At 54.6% G+C, this 27,540-nt stretch overlaps 2 protein-coding genes across 5 annotated transcripts; one reads left to right on the top strand and one right to left on the bottom strand.

The window, feature by feature from the left end:
* Window positions 1-3,521: 3,521 nt before the first annotated feature.
* patl2 (PAT1 homolog 2) lies at window positions 3,522-22,236 on the bottom strand. Of its 4 annotated transcripts, XR_015939710.1 has the most exons (19): window positions 22,035-22,236; window positions 21,341-21,479; window positions 19,307-19,506; window positions 19,165-19,230; window positions 18,993-19,061; window positions 18,500-18,673; window positions 16,023-16,177; window positions 15,872-15,943; window positions 10,345-10,474; window positions 9,785-9,905; window positions 7,608-7,705; window positions 7,481-7,534; window positions 6,963-7,102; window positions 6,707-6,872; window positions 5,963-6,103; window positions 5,787-5,884; window positions 5,406-5,546; window positions 4,327-4,737; window positions 3,522-4,148 (listed from the first exon to the last, which is right to left on the bottom strand). XR_015939710.1 is itself a non-coding variant. In XM_088637280.1 (18 exons), the coding sequence occupies exons 1-18, from the start codon at window positions 22,053-22,055 to the stop codon at window positions 4,698-4,700; spliced, it is 2,025 nt and encodes a 674-aa protein (XP_088493406.1). In that variant the 5' UTR covers window positions 22,056-22,236; the 3' UTR covers window positions 4,232-4,697. The 4 variants fall into 4 exon arrangements, 3 of the variants coding, with proteins under 3 accessions (XP_088493406.1, XP_088493407.1, XP_088493408.1); XM_088637280.1 differs by lacking the exon at window positions 3,522-4,148 and having other exon boundaries at window positions 4,232-4,737; XM_088637281.1 differs by lacking the exon at window positions 3,522-4,148 and having other exon boundaries at window positions 4,232-4,737; window positions 19,409-19,506.
* Window positions 22,237-22,290: 54 nt separating this feature from the next.
* cox6a2 (cytochrome c oxidase subunit 6A2) lies at window positions 22,291-26,382 on the top strand. Its single transcript, XM_088637318.1, has 4 exons — window positions 22,291-22,407; window positions 24,139-24,327; window positions 25,764-25,906; window positions 26,198-26,382. The coding sequence occupies exons 2-4, from the start codon at window positions 24,249-24,251 to the stop codon at window positions 26,288-26,290; spliced, it is 315 nt and encodes a 104-aa protein (XP_088493444.1). The 5' UTR covers window positions 22,291-22,407; window positions 24,139-24,248; the 3' UTR covers window positions 26,291-26,382.
* Window positions 26,383-27,540: the final 1,158 nt, after the last annotated feature.

Genomic DNA, 27,540 nt, shown 5'->3' with positions numbered 1-27,540 from the left:
ATTTGAGCTCATTAAGATGCGGACTGCTCGGGGGAAGAAACTGTTCCTGAGTCTGTCGGTCTTGAGACCTCCCGCCAGCGCCCAGGGAAACAGGAAACAGGGAGAACCGGGTCCCAGACTGCAGCTCGAGCCCGATCCGGTCGATGGGGGAGCTCGGTCTCGGTGATGTTCTGCGCGGACCTCAGGACGCTCCCTGTGGCTCCACCACGCCAGCCTGTCAAACCAGCGGTCAGGCCACTCTCCCCAGTACCGGACAAGAACTGGTGAGAACTGGTGAGCGCCGTCCTGCTCATCGCCCACTTCGCCAGCTTCAGGGAGCCCTGACCAGCTCGGCCCGCCAGCGATCTGAGGTGCTAACAAGGCTGACTGGAGCCCCCTGAACGATGATGGGTGTGCCCCACGTTCTCGATAGTCTCTTCTGATTCGCCGATGTCAAGTGTGAGGTTAAGTGTTGTTGTTAAGTGTGTTAAGTGCGAGGTTGTTGCTGTGGCACCCCTCCTGTAGGCGGTTCCATCAGGGTTGCTGATACGACCGATGACTGTGATGTCATCAGCAGACTGTGATGTCATCAGCAGACTTGATGATGCAGTTGGCCAGTCGTGTGTAAATAGACCAGTGGTTCTCAAAGTGTTTGGACCAAGTACCACCCCTGCTCAACCCAAAGCATCCAGGTACCACCTACAAGTCATCATCTCATAGGAACCCCAGAAATTCTCAGTGACCGACGTGAGCGTGTGTGTGCGCACACTTACACACACATATAATAAATATCATCATAAACTGTATTTGATATAGTGCCTTTAAAGGGGGCTTCTCAAAGCGCTTTACAGAATGATGATTAAAAATAAACAATAAAAAAGCACCACCTCAGTGAGAGGGGTGAGCCTGTTCAGTCGAGCAAAGCAGATGTGAGGTCACTGCTCACGCCAGGCCGACAGGTTCTCAGGCCCAGGCCTCACGGCGGACCGCGCTGCTCATTTCTGGAGCAACCTCTCCAATCCGTGCAGCTACACCGCCGACTCGGCTCGTCACGGCTCTGGCAGCGTCGGTACGAACTCCCGTGGGTGTCCTTCACTGCGACCCGTCCCTCCAGCAGCTGAGATCCGCGCGCTCCTGAAGCGCCCGACGGAACAGAAAGCGCTCGTGGGACGTGCCCTCCAACTCGCACCGAACGTGAACGAGCAAACGGGCCACATCAACGGCCTCCGCAGACTCGGCTCAGCGCAGCGAGGAGCATCTGCTCGTGGTGACGTGCTCTGGGCAGCACTCCACTGCACACTTGACATCATCCGCCCTGCCCCTGCTTCTGAGTGAGCGCGTCTTCCGGAGGGGCAGCGGGTCGAGCCGTTCAGCAGCTTTTTCCACACACACACACGGCGGTAAACCAAGCCCTTCACGCGCAGTGTGGGGCTCACCTGCTTCAGCAATCCGCCAGCTGCATTTCCATCGCAGGAGTCCGTCTCAGCAGCTAAAAGAAGTTTTTACTTCAGGCGCGCGGGAGCGAAACACAGAGACGCGCGGCGTATTTTTCTCAAATTGACCTAGAACAGTCCTGAACTGGTTGTCTGTTATCTATCACGCTTCCCTGAGCTCACAGGGCTGCCAGCGTTCCCAGCACACATTTCCGTGCTTTCCTGTGTTCCCAGCAGTGCCCCTTCGCCCGCCCCTGTCCGCTGGAGTCCCTGTGTTTAAACACAAAGGGCCGCTTGTGTCTGCAGCCCGCACTCCTGCACACGGGAGCTCGGTGTCCGCTCGAGTATGAGTGCGCCGTCGGGGGCTGCTTATTCCACACAAACCCAGTTGGCGAGAGAGCGAGGGGACAGACACGCCCCCAGACCCGCGTGAGAGCGAGGGGACAGACACTCACGCCCCCAGCCCCGTGAGAGCGAGGGGACAGACACGCCCCCAGACCCGCGTGAGAGCGAGGGGACAGACACTCACGCCCCCAGCCCCGTGAGAGCGGTGTCCGCTCGAGTATGAGTGCGCCGTCGGGGGCTGCTTATTCCACACAAACCCAGTTGGCGAGAGAGCGAGGGGACAGACACGCCCCCAGACCCGCGTGAGAGCGAGGGGACAGACACTCACGCCCCCAGCCCCGTGAGAGCGAGGGGACAGACACTCACGCCCCCAGCCCCGCGTGAGAGCGAGGGGACAGACACTCGCGCCCCCAGCCCCGTGAGAGCGAGGGGACAGACACTCGCGCCCCCAGCCCCGTGAGAGCGAGGGGACAGACAGACACGCCCCCAGCCCCGTGAGAGCGAGGGGACAGACACTCACGCCCCCAGCCCCGCGTGAGAGCGAGGGGACAGACACTCACGCCCCCAGCCCCGTGAGAGCGGTGTCCGCTCGAGTATGAGTGCGCCGTCGGGGGCTGCTTATTCCACACAAACCCAGTTGGCGAGAGAGCGAGGGGACAGACACGCCCCCAGACCCGCGTGAGAGCGAGGGGACAGACACTCACGCCCCCAGCCCCGTGAGAGCGAGGGGACAGACACTCACGCCCCCAGCCCCGCGTGAGAGCGAGGGGACAGACACTCACGCCCCCAGCCCCATGAGAGCGAGGGGACAGACACTCACGCCCCCAGCCCCATGAGAGCGAGGGGACAGACACTCACGCCCCCAGCCCCGTGAGAGCGAGGGGACAGACACGCCCCCAGCCCTGTGAGAGCGAGGGGACAGACACTCACGCCCCCAGCCCCTTGAGAGCGAGGGGACAGACACTCGCGCCCCCAGCCCCGTGAGAGCGAGGGGACAGACACTCGCGCCCCCAGCCCCGCGTGAGAGCGAGGGGACAGACACTCACGCCCCCAGCCCCGTGAGAGCGAGGGGACAGACACTCGCGCCCCCAGCCCCGCGTGAGAGCGAGGGGACAGACACTCACGCCCCCAGCCCCGTGAGAGCGAGGGGACAGACACTCACGCCCCCAGCCCCGTGAGAGCGAGGGGACAGACACTCACGCCCCCAGCCCCGCGTGAGAGCGAGGGGACAGACACTCACACCCCCAGCCCCGTGAGAGCGAGGGGACAGACACTCACACCCCCAGCCCCGTGAGAGCGAGGGGACAGACACTCGCGCCCCCAGCCCCGTGAGAGCGAGGGGACAGACACTCGCGCCCCCAGCCCCGTGAGAGCGAGGGGACAGACACAATCACGACCCCAGCCCTGTGAGAGCGAGGGGACAGACACTCACGCCCCCAGCCCCGTGAGAGCGAGGGGACAGACAGACACGCCCCCAGCCCCGTGAGAGCGAGGGGACAGACAGACACGCCCCCAGCCCCGTGAGAGCGAGGGGACAGACACTCACGCCCCCAGCCCCGTGAGAGCGAGGGGACAGACACTCACGCCCCCAGCCCCGTGAGAGCGAGGGGACAGACACAATCACGACCCCAGCCCTGTGAGAGCGAGGGGACAGACACAATCACGACCCCAGCCCTGTGAGAGCGAGGGGACAGACACTCGCGCCCCCAGCCCTGTGAGAGCGAGGGGACAGACACAATCACGACCCCAGACGACCCGCTGGTGTGCAGTTCAGAAAGAAATCACTTTATTTGTTTCTGTGCAGGTGCTGTACAAAGCCAGTGCACTAAATGTTAGCGTTTGTTTCGGTGTACAAAAATCTGAAAAATAAAAAAAAAATAAAGCCAGAGGAGTTTAGGGTCGTATAAATTAAAAGAAAATGAACTTGAGAAAACGGACGCCGTCCACAGCGCTGGGCTGTCCCCCCCAAAACAGCCCAGGAACCCCAAAACCTCCAGGAGTCCACAGTAACTCCGGCCTGTTCAGAACCGAACCATCGTGTCCAAAGGGAAAATTTTCAAGAAGGAAAAACATAATTGCACTATTAGAAATCAGATTTTACACTTGTTTTACTATACAAACCTTATAGTTTTATATATATATATACACACATACACACTCCTTTCAATATCCTCTCCCCAAGACTGAGCAGATCTATTCAGCAGTGCCTATAAAATCCAGCACTGATCTCTATTACTGTCCCACACAGAGACACAGCTCTCTTACAGCACTGATCTCTATTACTGTCCCACACAGAGAGACAGCTCTTTTACATCACTGATCTCTATTACTGTCCCACAGAGACACAGCTCTCTTACAGCACTGATCTCTATTACTGTCACACAGAGACAGCTCTCTTACAGCACTGATCTCTATTACTGTCCCACACAGAGAGACAGCTCTCTTACAGCACTGATCTCTATTACTGTCACACAGAGACAGCTCTCTTACAGCACTGATCTCTATTACTGTCCCACACAGAGAGACAGCTCTCTTACAGCACTGATCTCTATTACTGTCACACAGAGACAGCTCTCTTACAACACTGATCTCTATTACTGTCCCACACAGAGACACAGCTCTCTTACAGCACTGATCTCTATTACTGTCCCACACAGAGACAGAAAGGGAACTCTTCCTTCTTCGACCTGCATTTGGGGGGGGGTCATGAGGTCAGACAGGAGCTCTGGCCCTGCTGGGGAGACATCAGATCACAGAGGAAGTGCTCCAGGTGTCGACTTGACCCTTGACCCCTGGAAGGACTCAAGTCGACACCCACGAACAGTCACAGAGCTATGCTGCAGAGGGACAGCGCCACCTGCTGGCCAGTCTGCGACTGCTGCTCAAGCTCAGGGAGAGGAGCCAATACACACACACACACAGCGCTCCGATGGGCAGGCGTTAAGAAGGAACAGCTGGGCAGCCAACAGCAGTGGATCTCCTGCAGAGAGAGAGAGAGGATTCACACGCTGGAAGACAAACACCAGCACACTGGATTTGAAATGAAACAACGACTGAGGTTCAAGTGCAGAATGTCAGCTTTCATTTGAGGTTATTTAGGTCTGTATTGGGTAAAACATATAGGACTCACAACCCTTTTTATACGTAGTGCCCCATCTCTGAGGCCCAAAAGTAATTGGACACTTTAACATATTAAATATATGTCCCAGCCTGAGGAGCAGACAGTGAGCCTGTCTCTCAATAATAATAATACAGTGTGTGATCTCCTGTCACAGCCTGAGGAACAGACAGTGAGCCCGTCTCTCAATAATAATAATACAGTGTGTGATCTCCTGTCCCAGCCTGAGGAACAGACAGTGAGCCTGTCTCTCAATAATAATAATACAGTGTGTGATCTCCTGTCCCAGCCTGAGGAACAGACAGTGAGCCCGTTTCTCAATAATAATAATACAGTGTGTGATCTCCTGTCCCAGCCTGAGGAACAGACAGTGAGCCTGTCTCTCAATAGTAATAATAATAATTTGTGTGATCTCCTGTCCCTGAGCGAGAGGCAACACTGATTGTACCCATCGGTCATGCTAATAAAGCAGCTTGAATTGAATTGAGAGAGAGAGAAGGCAGAGAGGAGGGTGCAGGACAGATACTCACTCCATGCTGTCCTCCAGCTGGTGCACAGTGTTCTTGTCCAGGTAGCGACAGAACAGCGACAGCAGGTTAGAGGGCAGCAGCAAGGGCTCAACCAGGGAGCACTGAGACAGCTGGTGAGCTACCTGGAACACTGTGTCTGTCCTGAGAGAGATTAACACACTAGAGTCCATCAACACTGCACTGAGAGAGAGAGACACACACACACACACACACACACACACACACACACACACACACACACACACACACACACACACACACACACACACACACACACACACACACACACACACACACACACACACACACACACACACACACACACACACACACACACACACCAGAGATGAAGTGGTCACTTTGTCTGTATTGTACACTAACCAGATCTCGAAGTCTCCAATGCTGGGCTCCATGGGGGTGTTGGAGGAGAGGAGTCTCTCCCCCTGAGACAGCAGAGCATAAAGCAATGATATCCCAAACTGAGAGAGAAGGAGAGAGGGGTTGGTCACAAGAGACACAGCAGGGACTCACGCAGGCAAGCAGAGCCACATGCTGACCTTGTTCTGACAGGCCAGAGACAGACGCGTGTCTTTGCAGTCTGGAAGTGCAGCAGTGAAACTCTTCAGGACACCAATCAGCTGAGTGAAGGTCAGCCCCCCAATCACAACACACAGAGCTGGGTACAGCACAGGGAGAGACTGAGAGAGAGAGGGGTTAATACAGACACACTGACTGGACACTCCAGTACATTAACACTGCACTGAGAGAGAGGGGGGTTCATACAGACACACTGACTGGACACTCCAGTACATTAACACTGCACTGAGAGAGAGGGGTTAATACAGACACACTGACTGGACACTCCAGTACATTAACACTGCACTGATTGAGAGAGGGGTTAATACAGACACACTGACTGGACACTCCAGTACATGAACACTGCACTGAGAGAGAGGGGTTAATACACACACACACTGACTGGACACTCCAGTACATGAACACTGCACTGAGAGAGAGGGGTTAATACAGACACACTGACTGGACACTCCAGTACATTAACACTGCACTGAGAGAGAGAGGGGTTAATACAGACACACTGACTGGACACTCCAGTACAGGAACACTGCACTGAGAGAGAGAGAGGGGTTCATACAGACACACTGACTGGACACTCCAGTACATGAACACTGCACTGAGAGAGAGAGGGGTTAATACACACACACTGACTGGACACTCCAGTACATTAACACTGCACAGAGAGAGAGAGGGGTTAATACAGACACACTGACTGGACACTGCACCTCATCCACTCCAGGGGTGTCGCGGGCCATCAACACAGGAAGGTGTGTGGTCACGGCGGTCAGTATCTGCAGCGCAGACTCATGGGACAGGAAGGGGAGGAGTCTGGCCACCAGTCGCTTGCCCTTGGCGACGAGCAGGTAGGGCAGGAACTCGTCCCGGGACTCCCTGTGGACAGGACAGGACCGGAGCGAGCCCGTCAGCCGCTGGCAGCGGGTCCGGGCTCGCGGGCAGGCAGCGGCGCAGTACCACACTCACACCGACAGGGGGCGCTGCAGCCTCCCACAGATCTTCTGGACCCGGAGTGTCCTCTTGTCCCTCAGCCTCTGTCTCTCCTCCTCGGAGAAGAGAGCCGCCTTCCTCTCCCCCTCCTCTACCTCCAGCAGCATCATGTACATCTGAGGATCCACACAGTCAGGAGCAGAGACCCCCAGAGACCCCTGAACCCCACAGAGACCCCTTCCTCTCCCCCTCCTCTACCTCCAGCAGCATCATGTACATCTGAGGATCCACACAGTCAGGAGCAGAGACCCCCAGAGACCCCTGAACCCCACAGAGACCCCTTCCTCTCCCCCTCCTCTACCTCCAGCAGCATCATGTACATCTGAGGATCCACACAGTCAGGAGCAGAGACCCCCAGAGACCCCTGAACCCCACAGAGACCCCCCCGAGACCCCTTCCTCTCCCCCCAACAGCATCATGTACATCTGAGGATCCACACAGTCAGGAGCAGAGACCCCCAGAGACCCCTGAACCGCCCAGAGCTGCAGACCCACCTGCTCGATGGAGTGCAGGACAGAGAGGCGCTGTTGACGAGTGTCCTTCTGCTCCTGCAGGGGGACGAGAGGTCACTCCAGATACGCACAGGACCCCCCCAGTCTAGACACACACAGGCGAGCTCACCTCCTCCGAGGTGTGTGCGTGGACGGCGTCGATCGCTCGTCGGGGAGAGAAGCAGGTGGAGACAGCGACCTGACCCAGAGAGCCCTCAATGTGCACGACTGAGAGAGAGCACATTGAGAGAGAGAGAGAGAGAGACCCATCCCACTGTCAGAGACACAGAGACAGGGCTGCAGCCTGAGCCCAACACTGTTCAATATCTATAATCAACAAATTAGCAGGAATGTTGGAGCAGTCTGCAGCTCCTGGTCTTACACTACACGACACAGAAATCAAGTTCCTGCTCTACGCAGATGACCTGGTCCTGCTGTCGCCCACAGAACAGGGGCTGCAGCAGAACCTGGCACTGCTGGAGCAGTACTGTCAGACCTGGGCACTGACAGTCAATCTGGACAAGACCAGAGTTATGGTTTTCCAGAAGAAAGCCAGACCTCAGGGAAACAGGTACAAATTCACACTGAACAACAACACATTGGAGCACACATCCAGCTACACATATCTCGGTCTCACCATCAGCTCTTCAGGGAGTTTTGACCTGGCAGTGAAGGCACTGAGGGAGAAGGCACTCAGGGCTTACTACGCAATAAGAAGGAGGCTCTTCAACATCAACCCACCAACAAGAATCTGGCTCCAAATATTTGAAAGTGTAATCCAACCCATTGCCCTATACGGCAGTGAAGTGTGGGGTCCCCTCACAGACCAGGATTACACCCAATGGGACAAACACCCCACAGAAACTCTGCACATGGAGATCTGTAGAAACATCCTCCGTGTGCAGAGAAAAACTCCTAACAACGGGTGCAGGGCCGAATTAGGCCAGTACCCACTATTGATAAACATACAGAAGAGAGTATTAAAGTATTGGCTACACCTAAAAAACAGCGACCAAAATTCCTACCACCACAAAGCCCTGCTGAGCCAAGAGCTGAGCCCAAAACAGAGCCCCCTGAGCCAGCTGGTCCTGAGGCTCACTGACCTGAGCCACACCGACACTAACCAGCCTCAGGACAGCACTGCTAGAGCACCACAACCCAGACTCAACCACATCACAGCACAGATCAAACAGCAATATCTCACACACTGGGACACACACACAAACAACATCAACTGGAATGCTACAGAACCCTAAACAGACAATACACACTAGCTGAATATTTGACCAAAATAAGAAACAACAAACAGAAACCGACCCTGACGAAGTACAGGCTCAGTGACCACAGCCTGGACACACACACTGGACACAGGCAGACCTTGCTGCCCAGAGAGGACAGGCTCAGTGACCACAGCCTGGACACACACACAATGGACACAGGCAGACCTGGCTGTCCAGAGAGGACAGGCTCAGTGATCACAGCCTGGACACACACACTGGACACAGGCAGACCTGGCTGCCCAGAGAGGACAGGCTCAGTGACCACAGCCTGGGCACACACACTGGACACAGGCAGACCTGGCTGTCCAGAGAGGACAGGCTCAGTGACCACAGCCTGGACACACACACTGGACACAGGCAGACCTGGCTGTCCAGAGAGGACAGGCTGTGCTCCCACTGCCAGCGGGGAGAAATAGAGACAGAGGTGCACTTCCTACTGCACTGTGACAGATACTCTGGGATTAGAGAAACATTCTTCCCAAAATTCAGAAATCTAATCCCAGAGTTCCCACACCTGCCAAAACCACAACAGGTCCCAATCCTACTGGGAGAGGGAGGAGGGAACTCAGTTGATCTGGCAGCCCAGTATGTGATCTCCTGTCCCAGCCTGAGGAACAGTGAGTCTGTCTCCCAATAATGCTCCAGCCGCCTACAGTATATGTCAATATTTTATAATATGTCTCTGTTGTAAATGTCTGTAGATTTTATTTTACTTCTATTTTTTGTCTTGTTCCATGTTAATTTTATTATTTTTATTTGCTTTGGCAACACTGATTGTACCCATCGGTCATGCTAATAAAGCACCTTGAATTGAATTGAGAAAGAGAGAGAGAGAGAGCCCTATCACACAGACACACACTCACCAGGCCGGTAGGTGTCAGTCGTGGTCACATACGGTGTGGTCAGGTCACACAGACACACACAGACACACACAGACACACACAGACACACACAGACACACACAGACACACACAGACACACACAGACACACACAGACACACACAGACACACACAGACACACACTCACCGGGCTGGTAGGTGTCAGTCTTGGTCACGTACGGTGTGGTCAGCTTGGGAGGCTCCCTCTTGCTCCTGTCACCCAGCATCTCCTCCTCGGCCAGTTTCCTCTCCAGGCGCTGGTAATACTCCTATCACCCAGAGCGCAGCATTGAGTCTCCCGTACCCCGAGAGCAAAGACTCCCGTCCCCCTTCCTCACTCCCGTCCTTCAGAGCGCAGCACGCCGAGACTCCCGTCCCCTTGAAAGCAGAGTCCCCCAGACTCCCGTCCCCCAGAGCGCAGCACGCCAAGACTCCCGTCCCCTTGAAAGCAGAGTCCCCCAGACTCCCGTCCCCCAGAGCGCAGCACGCCAAGACTCCCGTCCCCTTGAAAGCAGAGTCCCCCAGACTCCCGTCCCCCAGAGCACAGCACGCCGAGACTCCCGTCCCCTTGAAAGCAGAGTCCCCCAGAGCGCAGCACGCCGAGACTCCCGTCCCCTTGAGAGCAGAGTCCCCCAGACTCCCGTCCCCCTTCCTCACTCCTGTCCCCCAGAGCACAGAGACTCCTATCCCCCTGCCCAGCTGCAGTACCTGATAGTAATAATCATCCAGGTGTGGGTTCTCACTCTGCAGCTGGATCATCTGCAGTCGGATCACCCACTGTTTCTCCTTCTCCGACATGATGTGGGAGTAAGGATCCCACCTGGAGTCTGAGCACCTTCTACCGGAGAGAGAGAGGGGTTAATACACACACACTGACTGGACACTGCAGTACATTAACACTGCACTGAGAGAGAGAGGGGTTAATACACACACACTGACTGGACACTCCAGTACATGAACACTGCACTGAGAGAGAGAGGGGTTAATACAGACACACTGACTGGACACTCCAGTACATGAACACTGCACTGAGAGAGAGAGGGGTTAATACAGACACACTGACTGGACACTCCAGTACATTAACACTGCACTGAGAGAGAGAGGGGTTAATACAGACACACTGACTGGACACTCCAGTACATTAACACTGCACTGAGAGAGAGAGGGGTTAATACAGACACACTGACTGGACACTCCAGTACATTAACACTGCACTGAGAGAGAGGGGTTCATACAGACACACTGACTGGACACTCCAGTACATTAACACTGCACTGAGAGAGAGAGGGGTTCATACAGACACACTGACTGGACACTCCAGTACATTAACACTGCACTGAGAGAGAGAGGGGTTCATACAGACACACTGACTGGACACTCCAGTACATTAACACTGCACTGAGAGAGAGAGGGGTTCATACAGACACACTGACTGGACACTCCAGTACATTAACACTGCACTGAGAGAGAGAGGGGGGTTAATACAGACACACTGACTGGACACTCCAGTACATTAACACTGCACTGAGAGAGAGAGGGGTTCATACAGACACACTGACTGGACACTCCAGTACATTAACACTGCACTGAGAGAGAGAGAGAGAGGGGTTAATACAGACACACTGACTGGACACTCCAGTACATTAACACTGCACTGAGAGAGAGAGGGGTTCATACAGACACACTGACTGGACACTCCAGTACATTAACACTGCACTGAGAGAGAGAGGGGTTAATACAGACACACTGACTGGACACTCCAGTACATTAACACTGCACTGAGAGAGAGAGGGGTTCATACAGACACACTGACTGGACACTCCAGTACATTAACACTGCACTGAGAGAGAGAGGGGTTAATACACACACACTGACTGGACACTCCAGTACATTAACACTGCACTGAGAGAGAGAGAGGGGTTAATACACACACACTGACTGGACACTCCAGTACATTAACACTGCACTGAGAGAGAGGGGTTAATACAGACACACTGACTGGACACTCCAGTACATTAACACTGCACTGAGAGAGAGGGGTTAATACAGACACACTGACTGGACACTCCAGTACATTAACACTGCACTGAGAGAGAGGGGTTAATACAGACACACTGACTGGACACTCCAGTACATTAACACTGCACTGAGAGAGAGAGGGGTTCATACAGACACACTGACTGGACACTCCAGTACATGAACACTGCACTGAGAGAGAGAGGGGTTAATACACACACACTGACTGGACACTCCAGTACATTAACACTGCACTGAGAGAGAGAGGGGTTCATACAGACACACTGACTGGACACTCCAGTACATTAACACTGCACTGAGAGAGAGAGGGGTTAATACAGACACACTGACTGGACACTCCAGTACATTAACACTGCACTGAGAGAGAGGGGTTCATACAGACACACTGACTGGACACTCCAGTACATTAACACTGCACTGAGAGAGAGAGGGGTTCATACAGACACACTGACTGGACACTCCAGTACATTAACACTGCACTGAGAGAGAGAGGGGTTCATACAGACACACTGACTGGACACTCCAGTACATTAACACTGCACTGAGAGAGAGAGGGGGGTTAATACAGACACACTGACTGGACACTCCAGTACATTAACACTGCACTGAGAGAGAGAGGGGTTCATACAGACACACTGACTGGACACTCCAGTACATTAACACTGCACTGAGAGAGAGAGAGAGAGGGGTTAATACAGACACACTGACTGGACACTCCAGTACATTAACACTGCACTGAGAGAGAGGGGTTAATACAGACACACTGACTGGACACTCCAGTACATTAACACTGCACTGAGAGAGAGGGGTTAATACAGACACACTGACTGGACACTCCAGTACATTAACACTGCACTGAGAGAGAGGGGTTAATACAGACACACTGACTGGACACTCCAGTACATTAACACTGCACTGAGAGAGAGAGGGGTTCATACAGACACACTGACTGGACACTCCAGTACATGAACACTGCACTGAGAGAGAGAGGGGTTAATACACACACACTGACTGGACACTCCAGTACATTAACACTGCACTGAGAGAGAGAGGGGTTCATACAGACACACTGACTGGACACTCCAGTACATTAACACTGCACTGAGAGAGAGAGGGGTTAATACAGACACACTGACTGGACACTCCAGTACATTAACACTGCACTGAGAGAGAGGGGTTCATACAGACACACTGACTGGACACTCCAGTACATTAACACTGCACTGAGAGAGAGAGGGGTTCATACAGACACACTGACTGGACACTCCAGTACATTAACACTGCACTGAGAGAGAGAGGGGTTCATACAGACACACTGACTGGACACTCCAGTACATTAACACTGCACTGAGAGAGAGAGGGGGGTTAATACAGACACACTGACTGGACACTCCAGTACATTAACACTGCACTGAGAGAGAGAGGGGTTCATACAGACACACTGACTGGACACTCCAGTACATTAACACTGCACTGAGAGAGAGAGAGAGAGGGGTTAATACAGACACACTGACTGGACACTCCAGTACATTAACACTGCACTGAGAGAGAGGGGTTCATACAGACACACTGACTGGACACTCCAGTACATGAACACTGCACTGAGAGAGAGAGGGGTTAATACACACACACTGACTGGACACTCCAGTACATTAACACTGCACTGAGAGAGAGAGGGGTTCATACAGACACACTGACTGGACACTCCAGTACATGAACACTGCACTGAGAGAGAGAGGGGTTAATACACACACACTGACTGGACACTCCAGTACATTAACACTGCACTGAGAGAGAGGGGGGTTCATACAGACACACTGAGTGGACACTCCAGTACATGAACACTGCACTGAGAGAGAGAGGGGTTCATACAGACACACTGACTGGACACTCCAGTACATGAACACTGCACTGAGAGAGAGAGGGGTTAATACAGACACACTGACTGGACACTCCAGTACATTAACACTGCACTGAGAGAGAGAGGGGTTAATACAGACACACTGACTGGACACTCCAGTACATTAACACTGCACTGAGAGAGAGGGGTTAATACAGACACACTGACTGGACACTCCAGTACATTAACACTGCACTGAGAGAGAGAGGGGTTAATACAGACACACTGACTGGACACTCCAGTACATTAACACTGCACTGAGAGAGAGGGGTTAATACAGACACACTGACTGGACACTCCAGTACATTAACACTGCACTGAGAGAGAGAGGGGTTAATACAGACACACTGACTGGACACTCCAGTACATTAACACTGCACTGAGAGAGAGAGGGGTTAATACAGACACACTGACTGGACACTCCAGTACATTAACACTGCACTGAGAGAGAGAGAGGGGTTCATACAGACACACTGACTGGACACTCCAGTACATGAACACTGCACTGAGAGAGAGAGGGGTTAATACAGACACACTGACTGGACACTCCAGTACATTAACACTGCACTGAGAGAGAGAGGGGTTAATACAGACACACTGACTGGACACTCCAGTACATTAACACTGCACTGAGAGAGAGAGAGGGGTTCATACAGACACACTGACTGGACACTCCAGTACATTAATACTGCACTGAGAGAGAGAGGGGTTAATACAGACACACTGACTGGACACTCCAGTACATTAACACTGCACTGAGAGAGAGAGGGGTTCATACAGACACACTGACTGGACACTCCAGTACATTAACACTGCACTGAGAGAGAGAGGAGTTAATACAGACACACTGACTGGACACTCCAGTACATTAACACTGCACTGAGAGAGAGGGGTTAATACAAACACACTGACTGGACACTCCAGTACATTAACACTGCACTGAGAGAGAGGGGTTAATACAAACACACTGACTGGACACTCCAGTACATTAACACTGCACTGAGAGAGAGAGGGGTTAATACAGACACACTGCCTGGACACTCCAGTACATTAACACTGCACTGAGAGAGAGAGGGGGGTTCATACAGACACACTGACTGGACACTCCAGTACATGAACACTGCACTGAGAGAGAGAGGGGTTCATACAGACACACTGACTGGACACTCCAGTACATTAACACTGCACTGAGAGAGAGAGGGGTTCATACAGACACTGACTGGACACTCCAGTACATTAACACTGCACTGAGAGAGAGAGAGGGGTTCATACAGACACACTGACTGGACACTCCAGTACATTAACACTGCACTGAGAGAGAGAGAGGGGTTAATACACACACACTGACTGGACACTCCAGTACATTAACACTGCACTGAGAGAGAGAGAGGGGTTCATACAGACACACTGACTGGACACTCCAGTACATTAACACTGCACTGAGAGAGAGAGAGGGGTTAATACACACACACTGACTGGACACTCCAGTACATTAACACTGCACTGAGAGAGAGGGGTTAATACACACACACTGACTGGACACTCCAGTACATTAACACTGCACTGAGAGAGAGAGGGGTTAATACAGACACACTGACTGGACACTCCAGTACATTAACACTGCACTGAGAGAGAGAGGGGTTCATACACACACACTGACTGGACACTCCAGTACATTAACACTGCACTGAGAGAGAGAGGGGTTAATACACACACACTGACTGGACACTCCAGTACATTAACACTGCACTGAGAGAGAGGGGTTAATACACACACACTGACTGGACACTCCAGTACATTAACACTGCACTGAGAGAGAGAGGGGTTAATACAGACACACTGACTGGACACTCCAGTACATGAACACTGCACTGAGAGAGAGAGGGGTTAATACAGACACACTGACTGGACACTCCAGTACATTAACACTGCACTGAGAGAGAGAGAGGGGTTCACACACACACTGACTGGACACTCCAGTACATTAACACTGCACTGAGAGAGAGAGGGGTTAATACAGACACACTGACTGGACACTCCAGTACATTAACACTGCACTGAGAGAGAGAGGGGTTAATACAGACACACTGACTGGACACTCCAGTACATTAACACTGCACTGAGAGAGAGAGAGGGGTTCACACACACACTGACTGGACACTCCAGTACATTAACACTGCACTGAGAGAGAGAGGGGTTAATACAGACACACTGACTGGACACTCCAGTACATTAACACTGCACTGAGAGAGAGAGAGGGGTTCACACACACACACTGAGAGGGGGGTCAGTACTGACCTCTGGACTCTCTGGCGCTGGTTGAGGATCCTCCGGTGTTGGGGGTGCAGCTGGGTCACATGTCCTGGGACCCTGTGGAGAGGGCAGGCGTGAGGCCTGTGGCGCCCCCTGTGGCGAAGGTGCGGTCAGCAGCCGGGCAGCAGGCACGTACCTGAGCCGCTGTGAAGGGGTGCGGGGGGGGCTGAAGAAGGCCGCGGGGCCCGGCGCGGGGGACAGCGCCCCGAATCGCAGCTGCATCATCTTGGGGGTGAAAGGTCGCGGGGGTGTCCGCAGGTTGGGGGAGGAGGGGGAAAGGAACCCCGACGACTGCAGCACAAGGAGAGGTGACCTCACACCCAGCACCCCCAGATTCACACACAGCACCCAGCCTGGGGAACCCCAGATTCACACCCAGCACCCCCAGAGTCACACACAGCACCCAGCCTGGGGAACCCCAGATTCACACCCAGCACCCCCAGAGTCACACACAGCACCCAGCCTGGGGAACCCCAGATTCACACCCAGCACCCCCAGAGTCACACACAGCACCCAGCCTGGGGAACCCCAGATTCACACCCAGCACCCCCAGAGTCACACACAGCACCCAGCCTGGGGAACCCCAGATTCACACCCAGCACCCCCAGAGTCACACACAGCCACCCACCCTGGGGAACCCCAGATTCACACCCAGCACCCCCAGAGTCACACACAGCACCCAGCCTGGGGAACCCCAGATTCACACCCAGCACCCCCAGAGTCACACACAGCACCCAGCCTGGGGAACCCCAGATTCACACCCAGCACCCCCAGAGTCACACACAGCACCCAGCCTGGGGAACCCCAGATTCACACCCAGCACCCCCAGAGTCACACACAGCACCCAGCCTGGGGAACCCCAGATTCACACCCAGCACCCCCAGAGTCACACACAGCACCCAGCCTGGGGAACCCCAGATTCACACCCAGCACCCCCAGAGTCACACCCAGCACCCCCAGAGTCACACACAGCCACCCACCCTGGGGAACCCCAGATTCACACCCAGCACCCCCAGAGTCACACACAGCACCCAGCCTGGGGAACCCCAGATTCACACCCAGCACCCCCAGAGTCACACACAGCACCCAGCCTGGGGAACCCCAGATTCACACCCAGCACCCCCAGAGTCACACACAGCACCCAGCCTGGGGAACCCCAGATTCACACCCAGCACCCCCAGAGTCACACACAGCACCCAGCCTGGGGAACCCCAGATTCACACCCAGCACCCCCAGAGTCACACCCAGCACCCCCAGAGTCACACACAGCCACCCACCCTGGGGAACCCCAGATTCACACCCAGCACCCCCAGAGTCACACACAGCACCCAGCCTGGGGAACCCCAGATTCACACCCAGCACCCCCAGAGTCACACACAGCACCCAGCCTGGGGAACCCCAGATTCACACCCAGCACCCCCAGAGTCACACACAGCACCCAGCCTGGGGAACCCCAGATTCACACCCAGCACCCCCAGAGTCACACACAGCACCCAGCCTGGGGAACCCCAGATTCACACCCAGCACCCCCAGAGTCACACACAGCACCCAGCCTGGGGAACCCCAGATTCACACCCAGCACCCCCAGAGTCACACACAGCACCCAGCCTGGGGAACCCCAGATTCACACCCAGCACCCCCAGAGTCACACACAGCACCCAGCCTGGGGAACCCCAGATTCACACCCAGCACCCCCAGAGTCACACACAGCACCCCCAGAGTCACACACAGCCACCCACCCTGGGGAACCCCAGATTCACACCCAGCACCCCCAGAGTCACACACAGCACCCAGCCTGGGGAACCCCAGATTCACACCCAGCACCCCCAGAGTCACACACAGCACCCAGCCTGGGGAACCCCAGATTCACACCCAGCACCCCCAGAGTCACACACAGCACCCAGCCTGGGGAACCCCAGATTCACACCCAGCACCCCCAGAGTCACACACAGCACCCAGCCTGGGGAACCCCAGATTCACACCCAGCACCCCCAGACATTCACACAGCACCCCCCAGCGTCAGACACAACCACCCACCCTGGGGAACCCCAGATTCACACCCAGCAGCCCCAGAGTGACACAGCCACCCAGCCTGGGGAACCCCAGATTCATACCCAGCACCCCTAGAGTTTCACACACCCAGCCTGGGGAACCCCAGAATCACACACAGCACCCCCATAGCTTCACACAGCCACCCAGCCTGGGGAACCCCAGAATCACACACAGCACCCCCATAGCTTCACACAGCCACCCAGCCTGGGGAACCCCAGAATCACACACAGCCACCCAGCCTGGGGAACCCCAGAATCACACACAGCATGCCCAGAGCTTCACACACCCAGCCTGGGGACCCCCAGAGCCTGAGGCAGGAGAGCATCATACATCACCCCCAGAGTATCTCTCAGTCAGGCGCTCACTGTTGATCGACATTGCCACCTAGTGGTCAAGATGTGTATCACACCAACCCTGGGCTCCCCCAAACTCACACCCCCCTCCCCTGCCTCAACCCCAGGCTCCCCAAAACACACACCCCCACCTCGACCCAGGGCTACCCCAAACACACACACACACCCACACACCCCCACCTCGACCCAGGGCTACCCCACACCTCACCTGGGACAGGTAGCGTGGCCCATACGACTGGGGGGACCCCCGGCTGGGGGGACCCCTCTTCACGGAGGGGGACCCCGCTGTAAAGCACCGTGGCGCTGGAGACAGGAAGTCCAGTGTTGTGGGCGGGATCCTGGCAGGGCTGGGCCTGTCAATCACTCTGATGATGGCCTTGTCCTGAGAGACAGGCAGAGGGGTCACCCCCAGAACCACACACAGAGGGGTCACCCCCAGAACCACACACAGAGACAAGGAGAGAGGGGTCACCCCCACAACCACACACAGAGACAAGGAGAGAGGGGTCACCCCAACAACAACAAGGAGAGAGGGGTAACCCCACAACCACACACAGAGACAGGGAGAGGGGTCACCCCCAGCCCCACACACAGAGGGGTCACCCCCACAACCACACACAGAGACTGGGACAGGGGGCACACAGAGAAGGACACGGATAAAAGGGGTGATCCACACACCCACAGAAAAAGGGGGTGCTCACCTGCAGGATGGAGCTCTGGGATGAGTGGGGAGTCTCTTGGGGGGACAGCAGCCAGAGAGGGGTGTCTGGCTGGAGACGGGGAGACAGAGAGAGAGCAGTGACCCTGAACCCCCAGACACCCCCAGCCCTAGCGCAGTGCCCCCCCAGACGCCGGCGGGCAGGGGTCACTCACCGAGTCGGGGTCCAGACTCCCCCAGGCTGAGCTGACGCTGCTGTCGACGATGGCGCTGTCCAGACTCTGGAGAGAGAAGGGGGAGTCAGAGACCCCGAGGGACCCCCCGCGTGACCCCGCCCCCCACGGCCCCCCCCCCGACCTGCAGACTGGGGCGCCCCTCCACCGTGCGGACCACCGCGGGGTCATCAAACACCGGCCTGCGCCCCCCCGGCCGCGACGCAGGCTGGACTCTCGGAGTCACCTCGCTGAACGCAGGGGCGCTGGCGGGCAGGGGCTCCGGGTGTCCACAGAAGAGCAGGAGGTCCGTGGGGTCCCCCTCGTCAGACCCCGACTCCAGATCTGAGAGAGAGAAGGGGGAGGTGCCGGGGGTCAGAGAGAGACACTGGGCGTGAGACACGATCCCAACAACTATTGGGGCATCTGTGTGAACAGAACTCTATAATAACAATAATACAGCGTGTGACCTCCTGTCCCAGCCTGAGGAACAGACAGTGAGCCCGTCTCTCAATAATAATAATACAGTGTGTGATCTCCTGTCCCAGCCTGAGGAACAGACAGTGAGCCTGTCTCTCAATAATAATAATAATACAGTGTGTGATCTCCTGTCCCAGCCTGAGGAACAGACAGTGAGCCCGTCTCTCAATAATAATAATACAGTGTGTGATCTCCTGTCCCAGCCTGAGGAACAGACAGTGAGCCCGTCTCTCAATAATAATAATACAGTGTGTGATCTCCTGTCCCAGCCTGAGGAACAGACAGTGAGCCCGTCTCTCAATAATAATAATACAGTGTGTGATCTCCTGTCCCAGCCTGAGGAACAGACAGTGAGCCCGTCTCTCAATAATAATAATACAGTGTGTGATCTCCTGTCCCTGCCTGAGGAACAGACAGTGAGCCCGTCTCTCAATAATAATAATACAGTGTGTGATCTCCTGTCCCAGCCTGAGGAACAGACAGTGAGCCCGTCTCTCAATAATAATAATACAGTGTGTGATCTCCTGTCCCAGCCTGAGGAACAGACAGTGAGCCTGTCTCTCAATAATAATAATACAGTGTGTGATCTCCTGTCCCAGCCTGAGGAACAGACAGTGAGCCCGTCTCTCAATAATAATAATACAGTGTGTGATCTCCTGTCCCAGCCTGAGGAACAGACAGTGAGCCCGTCTCTCAATAATAATAATACAGGTGTGATCTCCTGTCCCAGCCTGAGGAACAGACAGTGAGCCTGTCTCTCAATAATAATAATACAGGTGTGATCTCCTGTCCCAGCCTGAGGAACAGACAGTGAGCCCGTCTCTCAATAATAATAATACAGTGTGTGATCTCCTGTCCCAGCCTGAGGAACAGTGAGCCTGTCTCTCAATAATAATAATACAGGTGTGATCTCCTGTCCCTGCCTGAGGAACAGTGAGCCCGTCTCTCAATAATAATAATACAGTGTGTGATCTCCTGTCCCAGCCTGAGGAACAGACAGTGAGCCCGTCTCTCAATAATAATAATACAGTGTGTGATCTCCTGTCCCAGCCTGAGGAACAGACAGTGAGCCTGTCTCTCAATAATAATAATACAGTGTGTGATCTCCTGTCCCAGCCTGAGGAACAGACAGTGAGCCTGTCTCTCAATAATAATAATACAGTGTGTGATCTCCTGTCCCAGCCTGAGGAACAGACAGTGAGCCCGTCTCTCAATAATAATAATACAGTGTGTGATCTCCTGTCCCAGCCTGAGGAACAGACAGTGAGCCTGTCTCTCAATAATAATAATACAGTGTGTGATCTCCTGTCAGCCTGAGGAACAGACTGTGAGCCTGTCTCTCAATAATAATAATAATAATACAGTGTGTGATCTCCTGTCCCAGCCTGAGGAACAGTGAGCCTGTCTCTCAATAATAATAATACAGGTGTGATCTCCTGTCCCTGCCTGAGGAACAGTGAGCCTGTCTCCCAATTATGCTTCATATGTTCACAGCAAATATAAATATTTGATGATGCCTCTTTGTTGTAAATACCTGTAGATTTATCTTTTCATTTAATCTTAATTGTATATTTATTTGCTATGGCAACACTGATTCATCAGCCACTCAGATATACCAATACTGCATCTTGAACTGAACAGAGAGAAAACAGGGACCAGAGATCAGAGGAGTCAGAGGGAAAGACGAGTTCTCACCCACCCAGACCAAACGTCTCCTCATTGTAAAGGTCAATGTCTTCGTCCTCTTCAGCCATCTCCTGTAACAGAGGAAGACTGTCGTCCTCTGGCCTCTGACCACTGCCTGACCACACAGACTGAGTCACTGGGGGATCAGGGTCCTAGAGAGAGAGAGGGGTTAATACAGACACACTGACTGGACACTCCAGTACATGAACACTGCACTGAGAGAGAGAGGGGTTAATACACACACACTGACTGGACACTCCAGTACATGAACACTGCACTGAGAGAGAGAGGGGTTAATACAGACACACTGACTGGACACTCCAGTACATCAACACTGCACTGAGAGAGAGAGGGGTTAATACAGACACACTGACTGGACACTCCAGTACATTAACACTGCACTGAGAGAGAGGGGTTAATACAGACACACTGACTGGACACTCCAGTACATTAACACTGCACTGAGAGAGAGGGGTTAATACAGACACACTGACTGGACACTCCAGTACATCAACACTGCACTGAGAGAGAGAGGGGTTCATACACACACACTGACTGGACACTCCAGTACATTAACACTGCACTGAGAGAGAGAGAGGGGTTAATACAAACACACTGACTGGACACTCCAGTACATTAACACTGCACTGAGAGAGAGAGGGGTCAAAAGAGACACACAGCACTGAGAGAGACTGTTCCGGACTCACCGGCTCCGCTGCGGGGTTCATCTTGGTCCGTGCGCTTGGGGTTCCCGTGCTGTCGCGGTCTCTCTGTATCGATCGGTCTTCCGTCGCACGAATTGCAACACGTCTCGAGCTCTGCTGCAGACCACAGCACACGTAACGCGCGCGCACCGGCGGCCCCTTTTAAAGCCCCGCCCCTCCCCCCGCCGAAGGGCGTGGCATCGCCGGGCGTGCTGATATAAACCCCGCCCCCGGGGGGCGGAGCAACACCGCCGTCTCTCCGCTGTGTGAGTGAGACAGGTGTGCGACAGAGAAATCGAGGGGTTACAGCCGAGCTTCTGCAGGTGTCTCCGCGTGACACGGCTTCCACTTCCTGCGCCCTCGCGGCTGGCCCCCTGTGAGTGAGCCCCTCCCGAGCGGGCCCGAAGCGCGATTGGTCTGGACGGGTCGATAAGCGGTAAAACCGCACCAGCGCTCCTGGCGTGTGGACGGAAAGGGTTAATCTTCGCGCGGGCGGTCAGGGGGTACTGGTCCAGTCCAGTGTGTGTCTGGACTGGCTCTTCTGTACTGGAGGAGTGGGGTACTGGTCTACTCCAGTGTGTGTCTGGACTGGCTCTTCTGTACTGGAGGAGTGGGGTACTGGTCTAGTCCAGTGTGTGTCTGGACTGGCTCTTCTGTACTGGAGGAGTGGGGTACTGGTCTACTCCAGTGTGTGTCTGGACTGGCTCTTCTGTACTGGAGGAGTGGGGTACTGGTCTACTCCAGTGTGTGTCTGGACTGGCTCTTCTGTACTGGAGGAGTGGGGTACTGGTCTAGTCCAGTGTGTCTGGACTGGCTCTTCTGTACAGGAGGAGTGGGGTACTGGTCTACTCCAGTGTGTGTCTGGACTGGCTCTTCTGTACTGGAGGAGTGGGGTACTGGTCTAGTCCAGTGTGTGTCTGGACTGGCTCTTCTGTACTGGAGGAGTGGGGTACTGGTCTAGTCCAGTGTGTCTGGACTGGCTCTTCTGTACAGGAGGAGTGGGGTACTGGTCTAGTCCAGTGTGTGTCTGGACTGGCTCTTCTGTACTGGAGGAGTGGGGTACTGGTCCAGTCCAGTGTGTGTCTGGACTGGCTCTTCTGTACTGGAGGAGTGGGGTACTGGTCTAGTCCAGTGTGTGTCTGGACTGGCTCTTCTGTACTGGAGGAGTGGGGTACTGGTCTAGTCCAGTGTGTGTCTGGACTGGCTCTTCTGTACGGGAGGAGTGGGGTACTGGTCTAGTCCAGTGTGTGTCTGGACTGGCTCTTCTGGACTGGAGGAGTGGGGTACTGGTCTAGTCCAGTGTGTGTCTGGACTGGCTCTTCTGTACTGGAGGAGTGGGGTACTGGTCTAGTCCAGTGTGTCTGGACTGGCTCTTCTGTACGGGAGGAGTGGGGTACTGGTCTAGTCCAGTGTGTCTGGACTGGCTCTTCTGTACGGGAGGAGTGGGGTACTGGTCTAGTCCAGTGTGTGTCTGGACTGGCTCTTCTGTACTGGAGGAGTGGGGTACTGGTCTAGTCCAGTGTGTGTCTGGACTGGCTCTTCTGTACTGGAGGAGTGGGGTACTGGTCTAGTCCAGTGTGTGTCTGGACTGGCTCTTCTGTACTGGAGGAGTGGGGTACTGGTCTAGTTCAGTGTGTGTCTGGACTGGCTCTTCTGTACTGGAGGAGTGGGGTACTGGTCTAGTCCAGTGTGTGTCTGGACTGGCTCTTCTGTACTGGAGGAGTGGGGTACTGGTCTAGTCCAGTGTGTGTCTGGACTGGCTCTTCTGTACGGGAGGAGTGGGGTACTGGTCTAGTCCAGTGTGTGTCTGGACTGGCTCTTCTGTACTGGAGGAGTGGGGTACTGGTCTAGTCCAGTGTGTGTCTGGACTGGCTCTTCTGTACAGGAGGAGTGGGGTACTGGTCTAGTCCAGTGTGTCTGGACTGGCTCTTCTGTACTGGAGGAGTGGGGTACTGGTCTAGTCCGGTGTGTGTCTGTGTTGTCCTGTCCCTGCAGTGTTCTGAGGCTGGTCCTGGCCCAGTTTGGCCCGGTCCAGCCTGTGTTCCTCGGTGTGTCTGCTCTCCCTCTGCAGTGCGTGTCTATATTTAAACGGGCTGATTCTTGGCAGACAGACAGACTCTCCGCAGGGAGGAGCTCAGCAGGAACAGTCCAGAACAGCGCAGAGGACAAACGGACACAGCAAGCTCTCACCTTCAGGGGACCCTGTTTCGTTGAGAGATGACTCTTTTCGGGGGGACCCTGGCTCTCAGGGCCCTCAGTACCGCGGCTGGAGGTCACGCAGGTCATGGGGGCGGAGGTCAGTCTGTGTGTGTCTGTTGCTCTCACTCTCTCGCGCTGAACACGCTGCCGTCCTGATCGAGTTCGTCCTGAAATTCACTGCTTGATTTGTCGAGCTGCAGTTCAGTCCCCTTGTCTGAGCCTCTCTTTCTGTTTGTTTCTTCTGGTTAATTATTGAGAGTCGCCCGTCCGTGTGCTGTGGTGTGTCTCTCTCTCTCGTCAGTGTGTGTGTATTAACCCCTCTCTCTCTCAGTGCAGTGTTAATGTACTGGAGTGTCCAGTCAGTGTGTGTGTATTAACCCCTCTCTCTCTCAGTGCAGTGTTAATGTACTGGAGTGTCCAGTCAGTGTGTCTGTATGAACCCCCCTCTCTCTCTCAGTGCAGTGTTAATGTACTGGAGTGTCCAGTCAGTGTGTCTGTATGAACCCCCCTCTCTCTCTCAGTGCAGTGTTAATGTACTGGAGTGTCCAGTCAGTGTGTCTGTATTAACCCCTCTCTCTCTCAGTGCAGTGTTAATGTACTGGAGTGTCCAGTCAGTGTGTCTGTATTAACCCCTCTCTCTCAGTGCAGTGTTAATGTACTGGAGTGTCCAGTCAGTGTGTGTGTGTATTAACCCCTCTCTCTCTCAGTGCAGTGTTAATGTACTGGAGTGTCCAGTCAGTGTGTCTGTATTAACCCCTCTCTCTCTCAGTGCAGTGTTAATGTACTGGAGTGTCCAGTCAGTGTGTCTGTATTAACCCCTCTCTCTCAGTGCAGTGTTAATGTACTGGAGTGTCCAGTCAGTGTGTGTGTGTATTAACCCCTCTCTCTCTCAGTGCAGTGTTAATGTACTGGAGTGTCCAGTCAGTGTGTCTGTATGAACCCCTCTCTCTCTCAGTGCAGTGTTAATGTACTGGAGTGTCCAGTCAGTGTGTGTATTAACCCCTCTCTCTCTCAGTGCAGTGTTAATGTACTGGAGTGTCCAGTCAGTGTGTGTGTATTAACCCCTCTCTCTCAGTGCAGTGTTAATGTACTGGAGTGTCCAGTCAGTGTGTCTGTATGAACCCCTCTCTCTCTCAGTGCAGTGTTAATGTACTGGAGTGTCCAGTCAGTGTGACTGTATTAACCCCTCTCTCTCTCAGTGCAGTGTTAATGTACTGGAGTGTCCAGTCAGTGTGTGTATTAACCCCTCTCTCTCTCAGTGCAGTGTTAATGTACTGGAGTGTCCAGTCAGTGTGACTGTATTAACCCCTCTCTCTCTCAGTGCAGTGTTAATGTACTGGAGTGTCCAGTCAGTGTGTCTGTATTAACCCCTCTCTCTCAGTGCAGTGTTAATGTACTGGAGTGTCCAGTCAGTGTGTGTGTATTAACCCCTCTCTCTCTCAGTGCAGTGTTCATGTACTGGAGTGTCCAGTCAGTGTGTGTGTATTAACCCCTCTCTCTCTCAGTGCAGTGTTAGTGACTGTTGTTTTGCAGGGCGGACCTGGCGCACTCTGACCTTCCTGGTTGCTCTCCCTGGTGTTGGGGTCTGTATGCTCAACGCTTGGCTGAAGATGCAGCATCACTCCCATGAGCCTCCTGCGTTCGTACCGTACCCCCATCTTCGCATACGCACCAAGGTACTGTACCCCCACACTGACCCCACCCCCACCTTCGCATCTGCACCAAAGTACTGTACCCCTGTACCCCCACACTGACCCCATCCGCACCAGGGTAGGCAAGGGCAGGAGACTGACCACTGGCTCACAGGCCAGCCTGGGGTCTCAAGGGCAGAGACCCCAGGGGTCCAGTCTCGTCCTCAAGGGGCCCCTGTTTCCCTCTCCTGCCTCCCTTTGTGCACAGATGGACTGGATCTTGACTGTGTCTGTATTAATCTCTCTCTCTCTCTCTCTCTCTCTCCCCCCTCTCAGCCCTTCCCCTGGGGTGATGGGAACCACTCCCTGTTCCACAACACCCACACCAACCCACTGCCCACCGGGTACGAGACCCCCCGCCACCACTGAGCACAGCTCCCCCCGGGGGGGGGATAGAGGAGCTGCCCCGCGGGGCTCTGTCACCGCTGGCCTGTACCCCAATAAAGATCAGTCCAATCGCAGCTCCGCGCCTCCTGGTGTCGGTTTTGTGTGCGCCTGCTGTCCGTGTCCTGGTGGGGCCGGGCCTCTCGGAGTAGCCCCTGGCCTGATCCGTCTCGAGAGCTCCTGCAGTCAGGACAGGGGAGCTCACCCAGCTGTGTCTGGAGAGAAGCCGGGGTATCAGCTTGTTCCCCACCCCCACCCCTCTCTGTGTACAGTAGTGTCTCCTCTTCTGACTGGAGTGTCTCACCCAGCTGTGTCTGGAGAGAAGCCGGGGTATCAGCTTGTTCCCCACCCCCACCCCTCTCTGTGTACAGTAGTGTCTCCTGTCCTGACTGGAGTGTCTCACCCAGCTGTGTCTGGAGAGAAGCCGGGGTATCAGCTTGTTCCCCACCCCCACCCCTCTCTGTGTACAGTAGTGTCCCCTGTCCTGACTGCAGGAGCTCACCCAGCTGTGTCTGGAGAGAAGCCGGGGTATCAGCTTGTTCCCCACCCCCACCCCTCTCTGTGTACAGTAGTGTCTCCTCTTCTGACTGGAGTGTCTCACCCAGCTGTGTCTGGGGAGAAGCCAGGGTATCAGCTTGTTCCCCACCCCACCCCTCTCTGTGTACAGTAGTGTCCAGTCCTGACTGGAGTGTCTCACCCAGCTGTGTCTGGAGAGAAGTCAGGGTATCAGCTTGTTCCCCACCCCCACCCCTCTCTGTGTACAGTAGTGTCTCCTCTTCTGACTGGAGTGTCTCACCCAGCTGTGTCTGGGGAGAAGCCAGGGTATCAGCTTGTTCCCCACCCCACCCCTCTCTGTGTACAGTAGTGTCCAGTCCTGACTGGAGTGTCTCACCCAGCTGTGTCTGGAGAGCAGTCAGGGTATCAGCTTGTTCCCCACTCCCACCCCTCTCTGTGTACAGTAGTGTCCCCTGTCCTGACTGCAGGAGCTCATCCAGCAGTGTCTGGAGAGAAGTCAGGGTATCAGCTTGTTCCCCACCCCCACCCCTCTCTGTGTACAGCAGTGTCTCCTGTTCTGACTGGAGTGTCTCACCCAGCTGGGTCCTGAGAGAAGCTGGGGTATCAGCTTGTTCCCCACTCCCACCCCTCTCTGTGTACAGTAGTGTCTCCTGTCCTGACTGGAGTGTCTCACCCAGCTGGGTCTGGAGAGAAGCCAGGATCATGGTTTACACAACATG

This window comes from Lepisosteus platostomus, chromosome 6, assembly GCF_059453375.1.
Source record: "Lepisosteus platostomus isolate fLepPlt1 chromosome 6, fLepPlt1.hap1, whole genome shotgun sequence".
NCBI lineage: Eukaryota > Metazoa > Chordata > Actinopteri > Semionotiformes > Lepisosteidae > Lepisosteus > Lepisosteus platostomus.
The sequence above is the reverse complement of the archived record's forward strand: the minus strand, read 5'-3'. Positions and strand labels throughout refer to the sequence as shown.

Coding starts and splice junctions, on each gene's coding strand:
- patl2 (XM_088637280.1), bottom strand. CDS start 22,055: ATGAACCCCGCAGCGGAGCCG. Junction 18,674..18,992: donor CCCAGAGCTCCATCCTGCAG/GTGAGCACCCCC, acceptor CCTGTCTCTCAG/GACAAGGCCATCATCAGAGT. Junction 5,885..5,962: donor CTCTGGCCTGTCAGAACAAG/GTCAGCATGTGG, acceptor CTTCTCTCTCAG/TTTGGGATATCATTGCTTTA.
- cox6a2 (XM_088637318.1), top strand. CDS start 24,249: ATGACTCTTTTCGGGGGGACCCTGGCTCTCAGGGCCCTCAGTACCGCG. Junction 24,328..25,763: donor CGCAGGTCATGGGGGCGGAG/GTCAGTCTGTGT, acceptor GTTGTTTTGCAG/GGCGGACCTGGCGCACTCTG. Junction 25,907..26,197: donor ATCTTCGCATACGCACCAAG/GTACTGTACCCC, acceptor CCCCCCTCTCAG/CCCTTCCCCTGGGGTGATGG.